Consider the following 25,216-nt stretch of genomic DNA (forward strand, 5'->3'; position numbering starts at 1 on the left):
CTCCCCGCTGAGGATGGCGTCGTAATTTTTATGGACCTCCCTCAGTGGGGAGGGGCCTTGGTGAAACTGACGTCACTGTTCGCCCTGATTGGACGGGGCTTCCATGGGCCCGCCCTTTCTTGGCGGGATTTCGGCCATCCCGGGAAGCCTGCCCACTCCACATGTGCGGACTCACCCAAAAAGGTACTTCACAAAGATTTTGCCTCGAAGCAGCGAGCTGCCGGTTGGGCGGGTGAAGCACTTGTTCAGTGGTGTTGTCGGTTTGTTTGTTGGATGGTCTTCGATGGTTTGTTGGATGTTTTGTTGGATAGATTTAATAACCTAACTAAAAGAAGTCGCAACACACGTTTTTGATTCTCCTACTCGACAAAAGGAAAGGGATCTGACTACACATGTACTTAATGGGATAACTGACTTTTGGGACCTGTATGTTGAATGCAAATGGTTTCCATATCCGTAACAATATATATTTAAAAAAACACACACACACACACACACACACACACACACACACACACACACACACACACACACACACACACACACACACACACACACACACACACACACACACACTACGCATGTTTTCACTTCATATACGTAACCCGGGTTAATTTTATTTTTGGGAGCGATTGAGGCAGTGGTTTGTTGCCTATATACCCCCAAACAAAGTGATGTGTCAGAAGAACGTGTTGCACGCTTGTAACAAGATCGCCCGTAGGGTGCGTACTCTGCTATGGTATTAATAATCATAGAGATAATACCACGACCCCCCCACCCTGGTGGCTCCTGTAGGGAGTGGATGTTTCTTGCGATGTTAATGAGCTTTAGTTACACGAGATAACTTTTTTTTTCTTAAGCTGAGATATATCATAACAGGTGAAACGAGTCAGCTGGCCCTGCAAAAAACGATGTAAAGAAATACATAAAACAAAAAAACTATAAACACGCCACCATCAAATTATACTGATTGTTCTGATTATAGTTTAAATGTAACTATGACGTTAACTAATTGAATGGATAAAAAATAATAATGCATTGTGTTTTCTTTTCTTGAGGATTAAAAAACAGCATGTTGAATAGCTTTTCGAAGAACTTCTTTTGAAAAAATCCCATATAACAAAGTAAACGTGAAGGGCACTATTCAACGTCACAATGTGGCCAGATATGCCTCCGCCAAAAAAAACAAAAAAAAACGCCTGCTGAACCACGTGACCGACGACATCATCAAAATTTTTCCCCCCATACAATTTAGCCCGAGATGACACTCGGGAATTTTCATACTGATCGGATAAAGCGTTCCACGTATGCAATTATGACGTCATAACGAAGCCACCTATGACATAATTTTTAAAATCTTACATTTCCCATGGGGAGTACCTCACATGTGCCAAATTTCAATTTTTTTTTCCCATGGAGCGGTTTTGGAGAATCAGAGGTCCAACGTTTTTCCTTTTTTTTCCAATATGGCTGCCACATTACGTGACCTGTGACGTCATAATTATCATTACAACATTCCACATGAGTAGTCGCACTTATACGGTGAAAATTTCGTGTCAATCGGATAAGCGGTTGCAGAGAAAAGGGAAAATTAGCACGGACGGACGGACGGACGTACAGATGGACAACTCGAAAACATTATTCCTCCGGCGACTTCGTCATAAGAGGTCATTATGACGTCATTCGTCAAGATGACGACTTCGTCATAAAACAACTTTCAATCCCTTGAATTTTGCGAAATGGGGATTTTTATAGCAATTGATTTTCATGAATGAAAAATCAAACTATCGATTGAAAAACATACACAGAATGCAATGCCTTGGTTGTGGGTGTGTCATCGTTTGATAGGAGGAAAAATTTCTTGTAATCCTTTGAATACGTTTTATTATCTGAAGAGCCATAATATTACATGATCATAAATTGAGAGGCTGTACCTCTTGGAATTATCAGAACAGAGAAAGTTGGAGTCAAGATGCCCCTGCAGAAAAAGGTGGGATAAAATTCCCCAAGCAAGAAAGGCAGGTAAGGTAGGGCAAAATGCACTCCCTGTACTATATATATATATATATATATATATATATATATATATATATATATATATATATATATATATATATATATATATATATATATATATATATATATATATATATATATATATATATATATATATATATATATATATATATATATATATATATATATATATATATCTTCCTCGATCCTTTTGTTCAGTGCACTGAATATTTTTCTTTTGAAATTGCCTGTTATACCAAGAGAGCCATCCGGTGCAGACATTCAGGATACTCTTTCAGGGTCTTCAATATCCACTCAACCAAGGACATTTTCGGAGAGTGGGTGGGGAGCTCTTTCCCCATCTTTCCTGAGGGTGGAATCCTTCCCCAGATTACTCTGCACGATATTCCAAGGCAATTACTTGCAGGGTTGTCCGTACTGCAAAATGCAATCAATCCCTGCAAAACAAAATTCGATAATCACTTTTGCAATGAAATATTTTTCATTCACTGCTGAATTATATCGTCCCAATGCTGACTTGTTCCATGTCTCTGGGCATTCTAATGAAAGGAGAACAAAACAGACAGCATTAGACAAGCAAACGAAAATTAAAGGAAATTCTAGCTGATGACCTTTTTTACAGCTATGGATACGGCCACTTGTCAGTTGGCACAAAACCTTTCACAGTCAAGGTACAACAGAGGGACGTTGTTGAGAAATTAAATGTTTGTGACAACACTCGAGTCAAAACAACCCTTATCTTTGAGAATGAATGCGACATCAGAATTTACTGAAGACAATAACTTTTCAGTCCCATTCTTCCTTCCAGAGCTTCAAAGCAGCTGTTCACCATGACTTTGGGTCATCCCTCCCATCCATACTCATGATCTCTAATACCCCACATGACCCCATTCCCAAGCACTTCCTTTTTTCCAGGTTATTGCGACCCCCACCCCCAACGCCCCTCTTCCTCACCTCTTTTCGTTTGTTACATGTTGGTTGGTTTGTTCATTTTCTGTTTCATCCCCACTTTCACCTTCCTCTTCTTGATGTGTTTCATTCAGTTCGTGTGCAGCTTGTTCACCCCCATGTGTCCTCGCCCTCCTCTTGATCTCATTCTCACACTCACTTCTACTCTATGGTTGGTGTATCCCCCTTTCCATTTTGTTCCATTTATTTTGCTGCAGCTCTTCCATGAGCTTCCTGCCCTGATTACTGCTTGGAAGGTAATGGCAAACCACCCTGTACAATTCTTGCCAAGAAACCCCTTCGGCAGTACAGACGCTCTGCAACATAATATGGAGCAAGGTGTCGCACATAACACAATATGTAATAATATGTACGGAGCAGTCTTGGAGCGTGTCGCACAGGAGAAGGATCTGGGGGTGGTAATAGGGGGGGTTGGGGTAGGGGGGCATGAAGTAAGTTGACAGCTCTTTTAGGTTCTGTCATCTCTCTCCTTTTAGGTTGTTGTTCAGAGGCAGATAAATTATATATTGAAAGAGGTAGTGTTAAGAATGCATCGGAATTTAGTGAGGCCTCATCTAGAATATTGTGTGCAGTTTTGGTCACTGTATTTGAGGAAGGATTTAGCTGCCACATTGGGGTACCAGATCGATTTCAGGGCATGCTCGACGAAGCCAGGAGCAGCGGATGAAAGAGACAGAAATTTACACATTGGAAAGGAGGTGATTGCAAGGGAATTTGATAGAAATGTTTAAGATGATGAAGGGTGTGGACAAGGTAGGTGCAGTGGAGTTTTTCAGCAGAATGAACAGTGTTAGGACCAGGTACCATACATAGCCTGAGGATAAAGAAGAGGAGAGTAAGGACAGGAGTTAGGCAAGGGGCTTTCATTGAGAGAGTAGTTAATCCGTGGAATGGTCTTCATTGAAAGGTCGTGGCTGTAGAGGTGATACACGTTTAAATTGAAAGTATATATGCACCGAGATGGATTGAAGATAGAGGTGTACAGGGAAATTGGCAGGACTTGTAGGGAGTTTGTGTGTGGATGGGTGATGGTTTATGGGGTTTTTGTAGCACAGGAGTCAAAGTTCTGTTGTGTGTGTGTATCCTTATATGTATATTGTTGGTTCACGAAAATATATTTTCATGAAAAAAATAATTGACCACTATATTCGTTATTGGTGTGTGTCTGTCTGTCTGTCTGTCTGTCACGAGCATAGCTCCGTGGGTTTTGATCCGATCCTGATAAAATTTTGGTGGGAGGTTTATATCATGATCAAGTTGTGTTTTCCTGAGAATGGGCATGGTGCGCCCATTATGGGCGGAGCCACGCCCAAAAAAACATGTGTTTTTAGGGGGTAGCCGATTTCAATTTGCATCTTCTCCTAGGGGGTTTGTCGAATCTGACAGGGGTTTCGGTCTTTGGTTAGCCCAATGGCACCTGCATAGCCCCACGGAGCTCGATTTTTCATTTTCATCCCAAGGTCAAGGTCACAAGGTCACGAACAAAACGTGTGTTTTTAGGGGGTAGCCGATTTCAATTTGCATCTTTCCTAGGGGGTTTGTCGAATCTGGTAGGGGTTTCAGTATTTGGTTAGCCCAATGGCACCTGCATAGCCCCACGGAGCTCGATTTTTCATTTTCGTCCCAAGGTCACAAGGTCACAAACTTAGAAAATTGTGAATTTTGACATAAAAATCATATGACTGCCCAAACTTTGAGAGCTAGGATGACAATATTTTTATGCATAATCTTGAGGTCATTCCCCACCTAAAGTCTTCAAACCATTTTGCTCTATCTTGAACACCTTGCCCGTGGCACCCCCTTCAAGTTTGTTTTTACGCTGATTTCATCAAAGTATGGATAATCCGAGGAGTGCGAAATGCCATATTGCCTATATGACGTTATATTGTTCCTGGAATGTTCTGGAGGAAGTTTTGCACCAAAGGTCATAATCCTTGACCTTTGACCTTTAAAGTTCACAAAGGTCAAATTTTCAAAGTTGTGGGAACAAACCGAGTTTTCGACCTTCTTCGACAAACTAACTCCAATAAGCTATAGCACGTATCCTGTTTCCTTATGTTAATGTCCACAACATTGTTTTGTGACCTTTAAAAGTTATGCAAAGGTCAAATTTTGAAAGTTGTTGAACGAAACCGGGTTTTCGACATTTTGCAGCTAATAACCTATCACTCGTACCACATCATGTTGATCATTTTTTATAACTTGGTCAAACATTATCACATTGTCTCATCCTTGACTTCTGAATCAATCTACATCGTCAAATACCGCTCGTGAACCATCGTCGTCTTCAGACTTGTTTTTACTGCAGTCATTCATTTTGACACTATATTATATATCTTGAGAAAGGGCAGCTGCCATGGGAAAGGTTCAACACAGAGTGACTAGCTAGACTTAGCTGTGATGAACGGCTGAAGGAGACTGGACTTTATTCATTACAAAAGAGGCAATTATAGCGGAATCTGATGGAGACGGTTTAAGATGTAAAAAATAAATTGTAACACAATGTGCTCAATCATATTGCATGAAAATGAAGGTGATTGAAGAAACAGGTTTTTAATTGAGAATGGTTTGTCAATGTCGAGAGGTCCAATTGTTGGAAATCGAGCCAATAAAACAGACGTGAACAGATATGAAGCAGGATTGAGCTGGCAAAAGGTGCAAGGGTATTGTGAGACCTTTTTTTTGTATACCTTGTCGAGGCTCGTATGCGAGCTAACACACAATGCACAGCGAGGGGGGCATGAGACAAGAGGGGCGGGAGTGGGAAGGACAAAACAATGGGGAACAGAGACATTAGGAGATCTGTGGAATGGAGAAGGATGGGGTGGGGAACATGGGTTATACAAGATGGACATTACAGGGACTTTCAGGAAGGAAAGCAGTGAATTTGAAGGAGGTGGGCTTGGGGTGGATTAACGTGGGTAGAAAAGATCGAGGATTTGGATGGGGGAAGATAAGAGGAGGTGGTGACCAGCTGTTTTGAAGGCCTGGAGGGAAGAATGGGATTGAAGAGAGTGTGGGAGTTTATTCCAAAGGTGGAAAAAAAAAAGAGTAATGAAAGAGTGAAGGTGAGCAGTGATTCGTGATTTTGGTAGTTTTACCAGAAGGGGGTTGCTGGTGGACCTTGTGTGCCTTGCAGAAATATGGGGGGGGGGGGAACAAAGCAGACAGAGCGGGGGGGGGGCGAGACTGGAGAGGAGACGGTAGAAGACAGAAAGACCACCGACCTGCCTGCGGTGAGAGAGTGAGAGGCCCAAAGACTCAGCCTCATCGCGGGAGATAGCAATGATCATAAATGCCTTTGTTTCCACAATGTGAAGCCGAGAAAGGTGAGAGGAAGGAGCACCAGCCCAGAGGGGAGAGCAGTACTCCTTCAAGCTGCAAATGAAAGCTTTGCATGTGGTCAGGAGCTCAGGTGGGCCAAGGAAGGACTTTGCACGACCGAGGATTCCCAGTCGGCGACTGGCTTTGGAGGCCAGGTTGGAAATGTGGTTTTCCCAGGAAAGATCATAGCAGATAATGAGAGCCAGAAGCTTGAATGAAAGGACTTCTTCCAGAGGATTGTTCAGAAAGTAGATGGGGGAGGGGGGTTCCAAACGGTCATTTCGGAGAGACATAGTGAGAGTGTGAGAGGGAAAGCTTGGTTTCCAGTTGAATATGTTTATTCATGAATTCATCTATCAGCAAACAAGAAAGAGCAGTCAGATTGCAGACCCTCAGCAGGATTTTTCTCATTGTCATGTTTGTGTGCTGGTGAAATTTGTTGAACTCATCTATTATGTTAGCATTTGCACGTAAAGTGTAATCGTGAGTAATTTCTCCATCAGTAAGCACCATTAGTTAAACATCAGTCTTATTCTTCTTATTCATCTTCTTTTTTGGAATGCAGCACATAGCTGTAGGGGTAGCATCATTGGCTGAGGGCACAGGTGTACCAATGATGCAATTCCCTCTATAGGTTATGGCAGGAATTTGGAATTTGACCAGGGTGCTGGTGATAGCTTGCCTGCTCTTGGTAACAGTAAATGTAATCACGTAGTTTCTTCACAAGTGATTTGTAATACCCTCTCTAACCACATCCAGGTGGAGCTATATGGTACCCATCGCGGTTCGATTGTGGACAAACAAACAAAGTGTTTTTTTTGTTTTTATTGTATAGACTAGCATAGATCAGCTCCTTACGCTCACCTCTCCACATGTCGTCAGATTTGTTGTGTGGGCCTGATTTACACCAATCATAACACAAACATTTCTTTTCTGCAAATGTATTTGCAATATTGGTGATATTATATTTATTTGAAATTTATTTGTGACATAAAAAGGTCCAAGTGCTCTAAATGATCAAGGGTCTAAAGTCTAAACTGTCTAATTTGTCTGAAGGGGGGAAAGGGTCTTAATGGTGTAAAGGTCTTAGGGGTATTTTGGGTCCTTGAGGACTTTTGGGTCTTCAGAGTCTTTTTGGTCCTCGGTGACTTTTGGGTCTTCAGGATCTTTTGGGTCTTTGAGGACTTTTAGGTCATCTGGGTCTTAAGGATCTTGGGGAATTAACGTTAAAACAGGACGTGATTAATAGGCAGACAGTCATCACGGATTGATGGATGGCTTCACTGCCTCACCATGCTTTTCGTTTTTATATGTATAGATTATTCAGAATTAATGAACGTAATCACCTTCCAATAGTACTTTATATAATAGACATACTTATGTTGCCTGGTGTTGGCTTAATGGTTAGGGTGGTGGGCTTGGGATCCTAGGGTCCTGAGTTCAAATCCCACTCAGCTGTTGTATTAATACCAGGTGGGGTTAACTCGACTTGTCATCCTTCCGAGGTCGGCAAAATGAGTGCCAGCTTGCTGGTATACTGTGTCGGAGTGGTGACCTGTCCAGGATTGTGCTCAATGGCCAAGGAGACTACTTAGGTAGCACCAACGCTCTGCACAGAGCATGGTCCCAATGGATGGATGGATACTTACGTTCTAATACTACGTAAAGGCCCGGTCACACCTTGACGTTTTAGCCAGCGATGGCAACGTATTAAAATGTATGTAAAACGCTGGCTTACGTTGAACTTTTGATGTTTTTTTTTAAAGATTCGGACGTATTCATAGCGACTTGGTCTTATGTATAACGCATTGGTAACGGACACAGAACGTTTCGTTGTGTTATGTATAACTTATACCAACGAATGCTGAACCTGTTGTCGGCCTACACAACCGATGCCCAACGATAGTCTAACTTAGGCATAGCGCGTTGCACGCATCGCCGACGATGTCGTGACGTAGCCTATTAAAAGGCTGACGCACAACGATTCAAATCATAACTGCCGTAGAAATGGAAGTGTCAACATCGCGGTCACACCTTGGCGATCTTGCCAGCGTATGCCGACCTAAGAAAAATGTTTCTAAAACGTTGGGGCACGTCAAATACGGTATGAGTAAGTTTGGTATACGTGAGTAGAACGCTAAAGTACGCTATCATACGTCGTAGTAAGTAGAGTACGTCAAGAAATTTTAAACATGTTCAAAATTTTACGACGTACTCGGCGTATGACACACGTTCCGCATGCGATGGGGATAAGTTGTACACACGATATGTGGACGCTTACACACGTCCACAAAGGCTACTTATAAGCTACTCATAAGTCGAAACACGTCGCGGCAATGTCTTTTTTACGCAAAACTTATTTCTAACTTTTGTTTGACGTGCTTTGAACCAATTCTTTACGTAGTCCCAACACACATCGACGTATGTAGATGTATTCCAATGACGTCTTCCGGTCGACAAAAAAAAAAAAATGAACGTGTTTCTAGCTTACAACTGCCATATAAAGACGTGTTCCCAGCGGTTTTGGGAATTGGTATATAAAAATGGTGTTCATAAAACGGCAACCCAACAGTGTTTTCGAGTCGATGTCCATGTCAGCAGTAACAGTATCAGTATCAGTATTAGTATTAGTACTAGTATTAGTAGTAGTTTGTTCATGTTGGCAGTAGTAGGTGAGTGTGAGGGGGAGGGTGTGGGTTATGATGGATCATCCTTGCGTCCGCGTGTCCACGGGTAGGAGACATCTTTTCACCATTGTTCGAAGTTCTTCGCGGCTAATTTTTTATGGGGCTTTTTCAACAATGAGCTATGGCTTGTTTTTACGATTCAGGTCTATTCATAACGGGTTGGACAAATGCACAATGAACTAATAATGTGCATAGAGCGCTTCGATAACTTATGGATACGGTATACCAATGAATAATTATCGTGTAGCCGGCGTTCACAAACTATGCCCAACGATAGCCTAACTTATCCATATCGTGCGGCAGTTTATCTTTGCCGGTGACGTAGGGTTTGCTATTCATAGGCTGCCACTCAACGATTTAAATGGCTGCATCTCCACTATTGAAAGTAGACGCTTGCGCTCAACAATTGGATTTTTTTTACACTCAACGACTTTTAAACGGTACCACTCAGCTATTTTCATTGTTTACAATGAACGATTTAAATTGCTGTCACTCGCCTTTGTTTTTTGACGCTGGGGTTTGGAAATTTGAAGCGTTTCTTCTGAACGTGTTAAAACGCTCAAACTCGACTATTTTAAATAGACGCTGCCGATGGACAATTGGAATCATAGCAAAGCTAGACATCGAAGTGTGAACATCCTCGTCATGCCGAAGAAAAGTTTGAAGAATGCTGCAAATAAGTGTCCTGGCCGTGGCCGTGGACGCTGACGCAAGGACGATCCATTATACCGACGTCTTTCAGCCTATGAGTAACTTAAAAGTAACGTCTGTCGACGTGTGGCAACGATCGCGTAACGTGCCAACAACACGTTAATCATAGGTTAGAAATAAGTTTCGGGTACGCTAAACATTACCTCGGCGTGTCTCAACTTATGATTAACTTACAAGTAGCATGTGTTGACATCTGTCAACGATCGCAGACCGTGCATACAACTTGTGGCCAGCGTAGCGGAACGTGCGAGTCATACGCCGGCATACGTCGTGAAATTTCAAGCATGAAAAAATTTGAGGACAACCAAAAAGTACAACGTTTAAAGCCAACGTACAACGACGTATGGCAGTGTTTTTCAGCGTGCTCTCAATGTTATCAAAACATACCCATAACGTATTCAACGTGTGCCAGCGTTTTAGAAAAAAAATTCAAAAATCGGCATACGTTGGCTAAAACGTCAAGGTGTGACCGGGCCTTAACTAATAGACAGACTCACATTCCAATAGTACCCAATTAATAGACGTATTCACATTTCATTAATAAGTAATTAATAGACGTAATCACCGTTCAATCGTCGTCACGAGAAGGGCTCTCGGTAGAGCACATACCTCCGCCAGGCTGAACAGTTCACATTTTGTATCCCACTGATGGGCTGGATCTGAATCCGGACCTGAACCAAAATCTAATCCGCTTGTTCTTGTTACCTAACTAACTCATCCACCAAGTTTTGTCATAACTCGTCCACAACTTTTTGAAATATCGTGCAATATGTTGTTTTTGGCCGCATCTCTCAATGGTGAAGAATCACTACAAACATTAAAACAAGCCGGTAGGCGACATGGGTGGTCACTATATAATTGCATACTAGTCATACAGTTTTTGACGGATCGGGCTGAAAAATTATTGACAAAGAGGTCGATTATAGTGCGCATAAAATCGCGGAAGCCGATATTTCATTTTCGAATTTTTTTTTTTTAGGATTTTCCAAAAATTTCAAAGTCCCGTTGCTAGACAACGGTGGCGTCCATAGCAACGGTGCTCAAAAGCGTACAACTATATCCTGGTATGAACCTACCAGTGAGGTTTCATCAAAATCGGTTGATTCCTCTGGCCTCCAGAGCTGTCCATTACATACATACAGACAGACGGAAAACCTGACAATAACGGTAGTCCAGCGACCACCCCAAAAATTCTCATATGTGGATCTGGATTCAGATATTCAACAAACTCGACACCTGACCTGACCTGCCCACAAAGTTTCATCCGAATCGGTTGCCAACTTTTTGGGATATTGTGTTATATATCGTTTTTATCCCTATCACGAAATGGTAAAAATAGAGAATTAGATTTTTACCTCCACCACTCAAAGGTGGGCAGAGGTTGTGTTTTCACCTCTGTTTGTCTGTGTTTGTCCCCTGTTATTTCAAAAAGTTGTGGAAGGATTCAGGCGAAATTTAGTGGAGGTTAGGTGTGTGACAAGGATGACATGATTATATCTTGCCGAAGAGTCGAAATTTTTTGGACTGATTCTTCACCATTGAGAGATTCGGCCAAAATCGATATGTAGCATGACATCTCAAAAAGTTGTGGAGGGATTCGGACAAAACTTTGTGGACAGGTTGAGTGTGTCAGAAGGATGAATCGATTTGATTTTCGTGAAGATCTGAATGCAGATCCGGATACGAGAATTTTTAAGTGATTCTCACCACTGAAGATATAGGGCCGACAGTGGTATATAGCATGACACGTATCTCAAAAAGTTGTGTTCAAGTTATGATCAAACGAGGTGAATGAGTTGGTTAGGAGATGAGAACAAGCTGATTCGATTTTGTTTCAAGTCCAGATCCAGATCCGGCCTATGAGTGGGATACACAACGTAAACCGTTCAGCCTGGCAGAGGTATGCACTTTACTGAGTGTCGTTCAAGTTTATTTCTTGAATCGGTTCATTATTTGCAAAACACGAAATGAAGTCAAAAGTATGGATAATTTTACGTCACTAACCTCTCAACAGTTCATGTCTCTTTGATAATTCCCATTTCTTCTCCTGAGAACTCATGGGAAGCCCTACTTCTCCAGTAACTTCTCTCTCTTTGGTATCAATCGATCCACGTTTATCTTCCTCCGGGCCCTCTCTCTCATTGTGAGTAGTCCATCCACGTTTATCATCCTCCGGGCCCTCTCTTGCTTTGAAGAGTGTCCATTTACGCTTATCATCCTCCGGGCCCTCTCTTTTGTTGACAAGTGTCCATCCACGTTTATCATCCTCCGGACCCTCTCTTTTGTTGACGAGTGTCCATCCACGTTTATCATCCTCCGGGCCCTCTCTTTCATTGGCGAGTTTCCATCCACGTCTATCATCCTCCGGGCCCTCTCTTTTGTCGACGAGTGTCCATACACGTCTATCATCCTCTGGGCCCTCTCTTTCATTGGTGACTTTCCATCCACGTCTATCATCCTCCGGGCCCTCTCTTTCATTGGCGACTTTCCATCCACGTCTATCATCCTCCGGGCCCTCTCTTTCATTGGTGACTTTCCATCCACGTCTATCATCCTCCGGGCCCTCTCTTTCATTGGTGACTTTCCATCCACGTTTATCATATTCCGGGCCCTCTCTTTCATTGGTGACTTTCCATCCACGTTTATCATATTCCGGGCCCTCTCTTTCATTGGCTATTTTCCATCCACGTCTATCATCCTCCGGGCCCTCTCTTTCATTGGCGACTTTCCATCCACGTTTATCATATTCTGGACCCTCTCTTTCATTGGCGATTTTCCATCCACGTTTATCATATTCCGGGCCCTCTCTTTCATTGGCGACTTTCCATCCACGTTTATCATATTCCGGGCCCTCTCTTTCATTGGCGACTTTCCATCCACGTTTATCATATTCCGGGCCCTCTCTTTCATTGGCGACTTTCCATCCACGTTTATCATATTCCGGGCCCTCTCTTTCATTGGCGACTTTCCATCCACGTTTATCATATTCCGGGCCCTCTCTTTCATTGGCGACTTTCCATCCACGTTTATCATATTCCGGGCCCTCTCTTTCATTGGCGATTTTCCATCCATGTCTATCATCCTCTGGGCCCTCTCTTTCACTAGTTATGCCCTTTTTTACCTCCTCTCGTTTTTCTGCTTCAATGTTGTGACCAGGATAATTTTTTAAGGATTCTTCGTCTTTTTCAATGGGCACTGCCATGATCTCAAGGAGGCAGTTGAGCAATAATATTGTGCTCAATAACAGTATCTTCATAATCATCTTGATTCGTACCTGCAACGGCAAACATTTGTGCAGCATGAAAAATTACATTTTAAATAACATTAGGCACAATCTTTTAAAGACATTTTTCTTCCATGTTACAGCTACTCTTCACTGTTATGTGTGTTCCAATCTAATATATTTAGCTCTTTCTCATCACTGACTGACTGACAGATATTAAAGATTGGTGTCTTCTGGGTGACGAAGAAAATTAAAATTTTGCATGCTAATGGACATCGAAGCCGATACATCGGGAAAAATCCACAGAATCGTCGGACAACATTTGTAAATGAAAATAAATAAATAAATAAAAATGCAGGTGAGCGATCCAAGACAATGGGGGAAACGCGGTAATTTTGTGTGCCGATGGACATCGAAGCTGGTACACCGGTAAAAACGACAGAATCATCGGCCAAAATCCGTAAATGAAAAAAACAAATAAATGAAAATAAATAAATGAATAATCAAATGCAGGTGAGTGACCCGAGACAATGGGGAAGCACGGTTTGTATGTTTCCACAATCTGTAAGCACACCCCACTAGTATTCTATATACTGTATAAAAGGAGCCGAGTACTTCTGTCACGTTTAATTGTAAAGGGTTCTTGCTACCTTGCAATAACAAAAATGTCACCGTTGGAAAGGTAATCACATCGATTTAAGTGCTCAACATCGTTGCAAAGCTGATAATCAATTTTCTTGGAAATAAAACATTCCTTCATTTATTTTCTGTTCAATTTGTTCATCACTTTCCAAAGAAGAAGCAGAAAGCAGAAAGCACATTGTCCCTGGATGGTGTATTTCGCCCAAAAATGCAGGAAATAATAAAATGATTGTTTCTTTTGATGTTTTGCTCATCTCAGTCGCTGAGTTTCTCTGGAAATGCTTTCCAAGTTTGAATAAGTATAAGAATAACAAATGCTCATGCTGTTTCTCCGTAATGCTTTATGAGTTTGAAGAAGAAGTGCTCATGGCTTCATCACGTGGTGGTTCGAAAGTGTCGATTCATTGGCTGATCAAAATGTATTTTCTCTTTATCCACCCGAGTTTTTTATAACTACATCAACCTTTCGGTTCTGCCACCACATGAGATGTCACTGTAGGTGAACGCTACAAATAATCATCATGCCACTGCAAAATCTCAATCCTTGCAATGGGCACCATAGAGAAACGCATTACATCTTAACCAAGGTGGCTGATAGTCTTCTTGAAGCGCAGATGCTTGCTGGTGAGTGTGCATTTGCATTTGCTGGTTAATATTTGCTCCATCTCCCCACACTTGTCTGCCTCTTTCCTCGCTTTCCTCAGAGGTTAATGTTTTCACCATGTTTGTTTGTTTGTCTTTCTGTGTGTCTCTGAACAGGATATCTTAAAAACGTTATGGATGGATTCGGACGAAACTTAGTACAGAGGTTTGGTGTGTGACTTAGACAAATTGATTCGATTTTTGTGAAGATCCAGATCCGGACACCAGAACATTGTAATTTCTCAACGATTCTTCAGCATTTAGAAATGTGCCAAAAACGATGTATAGCACGATATTTGAAAAAGTAATGGACGGATTATGACAAAACTGGGTGGATGAGTTGGTTAGGTGACAAGAACAAGCCAATTGGGTTTTGGTTCAGGTCCAGATCCAGATCCAGCCTATCAGTGTGATACAAAACGTAAACTGTTCCACCTGGCGGAGGTATGTGCTCCACCGAGGACCGCTCTAGTTGCTACTTCAGCTCCTCTTCACCTGGAATTGCTTGCTCCGACAAGTCCACCCTGTGAACCATTCATATTGCCTTTTTTGAATTTACTAATGACTTTGTTGTGAGAAAGCTCAGAAAGGCAGATTTGAGATTGTTAACAAAAATAATGGTTTTCTACATTATTATCTAATTTTTGATAATACCTCAATTTAAGCACTTCAAGACATGAGCACCAAACGTTTAAAATGTCGACATCAAAAGGTTTACTTTTCTTTAATTTGCTTTGACTCTTCCTTCACGTCTTTATACTGCATTCATTTAAAACAAGGTGACATTACAAAGGTTACAGAAAAACTCAAGATTTTAAAATTGCAATAAAAAGTGTAACAAATCGCTTAATGCTTCATTCCGATGTTTATGATGCCGACTTAAGTAGGAACACAGATAAACTTATGCACTGTCTTATGTAGACATTCAAAATATTCTGAGGATGTGAAAATTACATTTCAAAAACCGCAATTTTTTACTTTTCATTATATTAGTATGGATAAATAGTAAGAAAGTATCTATTTATCTTCTTAATTATATACAGTTATTTATGTCTTGGGGTAAAAAAAAGTTTGTGCTTATTGGACTACAAGCAGCGGTATCGAGCATTGACCGGTGCCGTTCCAATTCTGTTGATTTTGAAGAAATCAATTTTTTGTGGGTCCTAAAAAACATCGCGACATCCACTAAGGAATGGGGTTGGGGATCATTTAATATTGCCTTTCACATTGCTACAACGGCTTAGACATTATAAACATTTTTTTAAAACAATATTAAAAAACAATCTCTAATAATCCAAGTTTTTATTTATTTTTCAAATATTTTTTATTGCTTTAAATATTCCACGCCCCTCATTGTCTAAGTTCATTGATGAATCTCTGAAAATTCATTGATGAATCTCTGAAAGTTTGACGAAGATCCGTTTAGCCTTCTCTCAGAAAAATGGCCGCACACGCGCGCGTGCACGCACGCACGCACGCACACACACGGCTCTCTTAAAGTCTAGATTATGAGTCATCTTGGTCCGAGAACATAGTGACTACCCCACGTTGCCATCGTGGTTGCTGTTTGTTACAATGCAAACTTGGTCATCCATTCTGTTCCAGGCGTCCCTATTATTATTATTATTATTATTATTATTATTATTATGATTAATCAACAATATTTAATAACTCGACAAAAAAACGCTGTTTTGATAAAATCTGTTTCGTTAGTCAGCAAACGTTAGTCACCAAATAAAAGGGGAATTGCAAATTCATGACCATTAGTCATCACGCTGTAGTCACTGTTACTGGCAGGTTGTTTCACTGCAAACATTTCCCAAGTTTTTGTCAACAATTTCGAGTCACGATAGAAACAGTTTGTTTGTGAAGCTCAATTGTGCAGTTGGGCTGTCAAATTCTGGGACTGATTATGATTACGGTCAAAGCACAAATTTCTGTGAGGGGAGGATGTTGGGGGATTGGAGCATAATTCTCTCATTTTCAAAATTACATCTAAAATTGGGACACACTTTCCCAACACTTTGGGACCATCTATTTATATTGTATAAGCGAGGACTAAAGGTAGTGGCAAGCTATCTTTATAAAAGAGCATGGTGTTGGCCTAACAGTTAAGGTGGTTGGCTTAAGATCATAGGGTTTTGAGTTTGAGCTCCTGTCAGTTTAGGTGGCTGTCATCCATCCAAGGTTGGCAAAATGAGTACCAGTTTACTGGTAACAAGGGCACTGCTTCAGTGGAAGAGCCACACTCCCAGCAATGATGCACCCAGCAGGCACAGGTTGCACACAAAATAATAATAGTCTTTATAAAATTACGATTGAGACAGCATAGAAAGGAGGAAGGTGGGGTTTGAAATGATTGGGGAGGGGAAAGAAAGTAGGTTTGGAGGTCAGGGGGTTCGCGGAGGGAAGCAGTCTCCAATCTGCATTTTTACAGTTTACACATGTGTGGCTTTTACCACCAAATCAACAATACAGTAACCACACATCATGGAAGGACTCAGCTGAACATATTTTCGTGGGAATGGAGTGCAGAGAGTGGGTTAGCATACCTCTGTCATCATTCAGGTGAGAAAATTTAAATGACCTGAAAGACGTTTTCAGCTTTTGAGTAGTAACTTCTGTTAGGCCATGTTTGTGCAGCAGAAGGTACTATTTCAAGTTAACCTATCAATCTATTACGAAAAGGACAAGCATCTGTCCGTCCGTGTGCGTGTCCCTCCATCACACTTTATTCTAAAGGGTTCCTGCAGTAGAATAATAATAATAATAAAAAAGATTTACTTGGAACAAAAATTTGTGCCCATTTAATCATAAAGATACTTGTTTTAAAAGCCTGTCATTTTGGAATGGAAGAACAAAAAGAGGGAACCTGGAGCTTAGATGGAGTTGTTCCAATGGTATGACAGCAGGAACCAATTATAATAAGCATGATGGACACGGAGTGAGCACACTAAATTATATATCGTAATACAGTACTTCTCAAAGCAATATAAAACTAGAAGGGCACTCAGTGGAGCACATACCTCCGCCACGTAAGGCCAAAAAAAAAAAAATGTTGCATTGGCGTAACGGGTCACTGAAAAATAGGGTAGGTCGGTCGGGATCTTTTTTTTTATTTATTTTATTTTTTTCCTAATAAATCCCTCCCAAAATCTCCCCCGGCTCGAGTACCACCCTTTTTGTCGGCGGGTTCTGTCCGAAACACTTCCGGGTTTTTGCGATCGCGATCGCAATCAACAAGATACTTGAAAACGATAGCAAAACAACAAAAATAGCAATAAAATAGGGTCGGCAAAATTTTTCGATAGCAAAAAAACAAAAAAAAAACGTAGGGTCGGCGGAATTTTTAGGGTCGGGCGGGTTACGCCAATGCAACATTTTTTTTTTTTGGCCTAATGCCTGATCTACGAGAACATATCGGTCCCAATACATTTTTGAAATATCATGCCATACAGTACGACATCGTTTTTGGCCCTATCTCTCAATAGTGAAGAATCACTTTAAAAATTAAATAATTATCGTATGCAGATCCGGACTCGGATATTCAACAAAATCGAACTAATTAGTCCTTGTCACACACGCAACCTGTCCACAAAGTTTCTGAGGAATCCATCCATAACCTTTTGAGATATCGTGCTATATATCGTTTTTGGCCCAATCTCTCGATGGTGAAGAATCACTTAAAAAAATATTGAAGCCGGATCCGGATCTTCACCAAAATCGAACCAGTTCATCATTGTCACACACCCACCTGTCCATGAAATTTCATTCGAATATATCCACAACTTTTGGAGATATCCTGTAAACAACCAAACAAACAGACAGAAAGGGGTGAAAACAACCACCTTCACCTTTGGTGGCGGAGGTAAATATTGTTACAAATTCTGGCCCGCCTGGCGTGCGATCGGCCACGGAACTCTAATCGTGATCGCGTCGCCCACCGGTCGGACAATTCAGTCGTGACCCTCCTGGAACTATCGCCAGGAGCCAGTCACGGGTGGGGGTTTAATGTCACCACAACCCAGTCCGCATTCTACCCACACGAAATAGGGTGAATCGCCGAATATCGATATACCTAAATACCCGCGCGGGTAACCTACCAAGGGGTTGCACCACGCCGCAGGTCGGCTTAGGACACGAACTGCTTAAGCGGTTCGTTCCATACTACAGGGATAACCGAGCGGTGTTATTGCCGACCTCGACGGTTCAGATTACTTTACCCGGGTGTTCAAACCCTCACTAATTATTCCACGAGGTAAGGTGACACTTTTCAATAAATAAACTATTCCATTCCATGGGCCCCATGAGGACTTACCCCTGCCCCATGAGACTGGTCTAGCTATGCTAACCCTTCCCCCTAACTCGTGGTATCCTGTGCCCTGGACAGGGGTCTTCCACCCCTTGCCCAGGGAATCCTTTTCACCCGAAGCGAGGCTTGCTTTTTTTTTCTTATGCGCACACCAGCACGGCAACTCGCAACCTGCACACTTTGCCCGTGACGTCATGGCAGCTGTTCGCGTACCTTGTCCCTTCCCGGACAGTACCATCGGCAGGGATTCAATCCCTCCTGCCGGATTCCAACCACACGTGCAGCCATGACGTCACCCTGCGCATTCAAAAGCAAGCCTCGCGTTTCGAAGGGTTCCCCACATGAACACATGTGCTCTGCTCGTCGGAGCTTTACACAAACACGCTCGCGTGGAGAACCCATCCGGTCCAAATCTGTCTATCCCAGCCTACCTTTTGTCCGTCCGCAGGATCGGCAACATCCACCGCTGGCACTTACGGAGCGGGTTTCACTCCCGCAAGTGTGCACGTGGCGGTCTTGTGTAAAGCACGGCTGGAACTTCGCGCTCGCTGCTGGGTAAACCCGGCGCAGTCCCCAATCCAGCTACGGCCACACACGGTGTTTCATTCATACAGACTGTTTCACTCACACACGGGGTTTCACTCACACACGCGTGCCGGGAAGCACGCACCCCGGCACACTCGCACCCACACCCGGGTTCTCTTCCACACACGGGGTCTCATTCACACCCGGTGTTTCTTTTACACACGGGGTCTCATTCATACCCGGTGTTTCATCCACACACGGGGTCTCTGTCACCCACGAGGTCGCTCTCACACGCCCTTGCACCCACGCTATGTGCGCGTTGCAGCACGCACTTCACCACGCTCGTGTACACACACCTCGACACCACACACGCCGGGACAACCACACTTGGGATTCGTGCCACCTCAATGGGTTCTAGGGCCTCCATACCCTCCAAGTTCCTCGTGCACCCGTCCACAGCACTCACTCCCTCAACTCCGCTTGGCACGACCGAACCCACCTGGTCGTGAGTCACCTCAAGGGGACATACTCCCTCCCCTCGTTCCTGGAGGAGGCTATCCAGCTGCTTGCACCGGGTCCCAACACGTTCCGCGAGCTCGCCCCCATTGTCCTCCACTACCTCCGTGTGTGTGTGTGTTTGCTCGTCTTTCACCCAGTCTTTATCGTGTGGTCTCTCCTCTACTTTTTCTACCTCCCGCGTCTCTGTTATTTCTTCTAATTCCTGCGTCTCCCTTCGTGTCTCTGTTAATTCTATTTCCTTCGTCTTTACGTGTCTTATACACGTCACAGTCACCCCTTTTAATTTTTCCCTCTCTGTCACCGTCACTTTTTCCGTCACCTCCAAGCTTCTCGCACAACACGTCTCCCGTATTATTTCGCCCTCACCCGCCTCCATTGCGGGCCTGACAGCCGCTGCACTCCCCTCAGCTCGTTCGCCCCAGCACGTGGCGTCGCCATTTTTTTGCCCGCGGTCCGCGTTTCGCTGCGTACCAATGCCATCATGCCCGCCCGCAGGCCTCGGCCTATTTGCTGCATCTCACCCTGCATTGCTTTCATTTCTTCTTTCATTTGTGTTTGTTTCCATTCTGTTTTCCATCTGTTGCGCATTCGTATCCATCTTGTTGTTTAGTCCGTTATTCATTTCCGCCAGCATTGCAAATAACTGCGCCATGTCGAGTACACTCGGCTGAGCCGACTCGACAATGATCGGGGCGGGCTTTGGCGGAGGAGGGAAGGGGAGGTGTCATACACTGCGGCCGCTGGCGCGCCCGTTTTGGGTTCTGGGGCCGTTTGTGGGGGGAGCAATTGTTCCTGCACAATAAACATTTCCTGCTCGGGGATTTCGTCCTGGGCCATGGATTCTACGAATTCTACATCCATCTCTAATACCCCCGCCTCCCGTTCGCCTTGAAATGCCATCTTATCCCGTGGAATAAATAATTTTTTAAATCGCTCGTGTTTGGTGGGAATCGGTGGTCGCTCCACTCACCCCTGAACCGATTCCCGTGAATTCAGTTGGAGACGGGGTGGATTCCAATCTCACTCCCGGACACCGGTGTTACGAATTCTGGTCCGCCTGGCGTGCGATCGGCCACGGAACTCTAATCGTGACCGCGTCGCCCACCGGTCGGACAATTCAGTCGTGACCCTCCTGGAACTATCGCCAGGAGCCAGTCACGGGTGGGGGTTTAACCTCACCACAACCCAGTCCGCATTCTACCCGCGCAAAATAGGGTGAATCGCCGAATGTCGATATACCTAAATACCCGTGCGGTTAACCTACCGAGGGGTTGCACCATGCCGCAGGTCAGCTTAGGACACGAACCGCTTAAGCGGTTCGTTCTGTCCTACAGGGATAACCGAGCGGTGTTATCGTCGACCTCGACGGTTCAGATGACTTTACCTGGGTGTTCAAACCCTCACTAATTATTCCACGAGGTAAGGTGAAACTTTCAATAAAGGAGAGGACGCAACGACGGTGAACAGTTCGACCAGCACATTTATTATTTACACACACGTAAGACAGTCATGCAATATGTACAGCAAGAAAACAATACAACCGAATAAAGCAGGGAATTCTGTACAACACAGTCACTTAAACAGGTTCTACTTACAGACGGCACCACACCATGCAAGCAAAAGTAAAAAGAAAAGAAAGGACCTCCCTTTCGTGGCCGCCCAGTCCCCCTCCCACGACCGTCAGCGGGGCCGCGCCCGGCTGGGACCTCCCACGCGGCCGGCGAACCCTCTCCGGCACCCCTCGTCCGGACACGCAGGTCTACCACAGGCTGCACTGCGGCGCCTCCCGTCCGCGTCTCCACCACCAGGCCACGAGCATGGGAACGAGCGAGGAGGAGGGGAGCGCGAGCCAAGAAGAGCGCATGACGGTGAACAGAGGAGGATGCCCAACGTGAATCACCGAGAGAGAGCGAGCCTCGCGTCTGTTCGCCTTTTGTAATGCGGGGCTCCGCCCTTCGCTCCTCCCCGTATTCGGCTCCGCCTCCCTTCGAGGCGTTTCCGGAAGCTCTCGAAGGGGGGCGTGCCCCCACTCCAACCGCCTCACGCCCTGTGTCCCACCAATGTGGAGCGAGCTGCCCCGCCCCCTTCCCTTCACACCAAGCGCGGGGAAAACAGGCGGGAAAACCCCCACAGGCTTCACAAGAGCTTTTGTTCTGCCAATCCTTCTTGGACCGGAAACCGTCTTACCGTGGTCCGCGGAGGATGGCGTTCGTAAGCGGGCGTAGTGGCGAAGATGGTGGTGTTTGTTGTGGGGGTGGTGTGAGTGTGGTGGGCGTTGTGGCGTAGTTGGTGGCGATTGTTGTTTGCATGGAAGTTTGTTGCAATGGTGGCTCAAAATAACGATAGATAAAGAAAAACGGCTATCTCAAAGAGTCGCAGCCCGGTGAACACGAATAAACCCCTTTAAACAACGGTGGGGACCTATCTGAACACTCACTTTCCGGCATAGCTCATCTAAGGAACCTTTATGGTGTATTGCGAATTTCCACAGCCGTAACAATATATAATAGTACATGGAAAGAGCACACAGTCAACAACCAGCAAAGCTATGACAGCAGCAGCATCAACAATTATATGTTATAAAATATCCTTTTTTGCGTGTTTCACTTTAATTTACATTCTCATTGAGATTCACAGATAGACACACAAAATGTTTGTGAATTACATTTTGCTGGCCATTGATTAAACCCATCAGCAAAGTTATGGGAGGTACACCTAGTTTTTATAAAAGCAACTTGAAATGTCCAACTTCTTAGTCTAGTTAAGTTTTTAATTTATTTTAAACAATTTTTAAAAGTCTAGTTCAGTGAATCTTGGGTTTAGTTATTGGTTCAACTAAGGGATTGAAAACCCAGTTCAAACAAAAACTGGAAGACACAGGCATGCAGGGTTTATACCCATTGTTAAGAGGAAACTTCAAAAGAAAAGAAACCTAACAAGATGTCTCTTGAACAGACTGAAGGAATAGTCGGGAGAGGCACAACGAGTGGATCGAGCCAAACTTGGAGGAATGGGAATGCAAAAGTAATGTCGTTATTATTTTACTAAGTCCCATTATCTTGTGGATGTTGATGTCAATTTTGGGAAAATGAAATTAATTCAGTTAGTTTTTTTTATTTCAAGGAGAAAAAAAAAATACCTGCTTTTGTCAAAGATTTTTCTTTTTAATTCCAGTAGTACTTGTTGATGTTGAATATTTAGCCGAGACATTTGTAAAGGGAATAATGATTTTTTTTAAACCTTAAAACCAAATTTTGACACTGTCTTTTACTTAAAAACAACACATTGAAGCTGAAATGAACCATTTAAAACAATGAACAAAACCTTTTTAATGATGTTTGATGCTCTGATAGTCACACGTAGGTTTTTCTCGTTCTGGATCTGGAGCCAGGTAGAAGGAGCTGGAGCTCAGGTGTGGCTCTGCAGAACGAGATGAAAAGTTATCAGAAGGAGAAAGGTTGCTCACATTAGCCTAAAACATCCTAAGGCATCTTTATTTCTCAATTATATATGCTTGTATTTTCTTTAAAAAAATTTTTAAACAATTCTTGTACAGTTGTGAGTATCCTTCCGAATACTTTTTAAACAGCTTCTCCTCTCCAAATATGTTTAAACAGCTTCTCCTCTCCTCTCAAAAAGGTGGTTTTAAAATTCATTAAAAGAAACTGTTAATTAGAAATTGCCCACCATAATCACTCTGATATTGCAAATTGTATTAAAGTAGGTAAAGGTACATTGTTATTTTTGATGAATAAGTTTTCAGCTGCTTTCAAAAATCTTCAACACAGATTTGTATACAAATGGTAACAACTCAGTGACTTCATTTCTGTATTTGAAAGCTATATTTAAAATTAACACTGTCGATCTACCAAATTCCACTTCAAGGTGTCAGTAAATTGATGCCACAGGTAAATAAACTTTCTTGATCTGTCCAAAGCTCAATCCTGATAATCCCTCGAATGCAATACAATACTTGCCTTTTGCTGATAAAGTTACACTGTTAAAAATAGTAAACTGAAATACAAGAATATACAAAGAACTTTAGGCTGACAGGATGGCCGAGAGATAAGTACACTCGCCTCTAAGTCGTCTCACCTGGGTTTGAATCACGACCCAGCTATAAACTGTCAACCTGGTGTTTCACAGGCAGGGTGATGCATCAATGTGTGTGCCGTCCTGCGGATGGACATAAAACTGGGTGTCTTGTCTGATCGCATTAGTTGGTGGCTATTAAAGATCTCACGACGTCCGTTGTCCTTCCCAAAGAGTAGGCGAACTATCTCCGGCCCGATGGCTAAATTCCAAATTACTGCCCAAATTACTGCTTGCAAGGCAATGACAAACCACCCAGTGTAACCCTTGTCAAAAACTGAACCTTCCTTCGGGTAGAAAACCAGAATATGAATACAAGGAACTTTGGTGCAGGAGGAGTCCATTCGGCCCATCACGCCTGCGCTACACTCACCCATCACCCATCCACATACAAACTACCTTCCAGTCCTGCCAATATCCCTGTACTCCTCTATGCCTAGAGGTGCCTCTCCAAATTCCACTTCAAACCTATCTACTGTTTCTGCTGCCACTACCTTCCCAGGAGACTATTCCATGCATTAACTACTCTGAGTGAAAGATGCCTGCAACTCTCCTTTTCTTTGCTCTCAGGCTGGTTCATGGCTCCATTCTGTCTATTCTGCTGAAAAACTCTTCTGCACTTATTTTGTCCACACTCTTAATTATTTTAAGCATCAAAATCAAATCCCCTCCTGATAGTCTCCTTTCTAATGTATAAATAAAGTCATACCTCCTTCAGGTGCTCCTCAGCTGAATCTCTAATTGCCCGAAGCTGAACCCTCTCAAGGGCAACTATGTCTTTCCTCAGATTTGACGACCAAAAGACGACGAAAACGACACGATATTCTGGAGGAGGCCTCACTAAATTCTGACATGTAAATTCCTTTGTATAATGTTATGGAATAAAAAGTTAGTAAACTGATAAACTTGCATGATGAAGAGTGAGTAAACTGAAAAGATTATGGTACAAAGCCCAAGCGAAACTGAAAGATCAAGTGTTAGTAAACTGATAGTGGAATAAAACTTACATTTTACAGTTGTTCTAATGTTTGCCGAAATTGCTCACCAATACAAACGATTCGTGTTGCTATCTCAACCAGTGCGACAGCCAGCGAGGAGCCCCCTTTAAGTAATTTTGCTCATGACCTGAAGCACTATTTCCATTCAAACAAGTCTCAGCAGATTTGGTTACAAAATGCAAGATGGGAATGCATAATGATGTGAACCACACCACAGGAATGCTTGCTTATAATACAAGACCTTATCATTTGATTTATTTTCAAAATATTATACTGAATACTTTTGCATTTAGGAATGAGAATGGTTTCTCAGTGCAGCAGGTATTCCAATGGGGGTATGGGTTTGACGTGAGCATGAAATGTGATAAATGAATGTAAAGTGACCACATATGTATATATATATATATATATATATATATATATATATATATATATATATATATATATATATATATATATATATATATATATATGTGAAAATGTATGTATGTATCTTCATTAAAATTTTTGAGATATTCTGTAAACAACCAAACAA

At 42.9% G+C, this 25,216-nt stretch overlaps 1 protein-coding gene across 3 annotated transcripts; it reads right to left on the reverse strand.

The window, feature by feature from the left end:
• Positions 1-1,867: 1,867 nt before the first annotated feature.
• LOC147034342 (uncharacterized) lies at positions 1,868-24,846 on the reverse strand. 3 transcript variants are annotated; one of them, XM_085881093.1, is made up of 4 exons: positions 24,691-24,846; positions 22,916-23,011; positions 11,733-13,002; positions 1,868-2,474 (listed from the first exon to the last, which is right to left on the reverse strand). In XM_085881093.1, exons 3-4 carry the CDS (start codon positions 12,988-12,990, stop codon positions 2,434-2,436), a joined length of 1,299 nt encoding a protein of 432 aa, XP_085737219.1. In that variant the 5' UTR covers positions 12,991-13,002; positions 22,916-23,011; positions 24,691-24,846; the 3' UTR covers positions 1,868-2,433. The 3 variants fall into 3 exon arrangements, with proteins under 3 accessions (XP_085737219.1, XP_085737228.1, XP_085737237.1); XM_085881102.1 differs by having other exon boundaries at positions 24,729-24,786; XM_085881111.1 differs by lacking the exon at positions 24,691-24,846 and adding an exon at positions 24,393-24,518.
• Between the last annotated feature and the right edge of the window lie 370 nt (positions 24,847-25,216).

The sequence above is a fragment of the Eptatretus burgeri genome, chromosome 1, assembly GCF_056783735.1.
Source record: "Eptatretus burgeri isolate ZD-2024b chromosome 1, Ebu_testis_v1, whole genome shotgun sequence".
NCBI lineage: Eukaryota > Metazoa > Chordata > Myxini > Myxiniformes > Myxinidae > Eptatretus > Eptatretus burgeri.

What these genes read in the sequence shown, in the direction of transcription:
- LOC147034342 (XM_085881093.1), bottom strand. Translation starts at nt 12,990, where the DNA reads ATGATTATGAAGATACTGTTATTGAGCACAATATTATTGCTCAACTGC. An exon ending in GAGACATGAACTGTTGAGAG is followed by an intron (nt 2,475 to 11,732) that starts GTTAGTGACGTA and finishes TTTGTTTTGCAG; the next exon opens with GGATTGATTGCATTTTGCAG.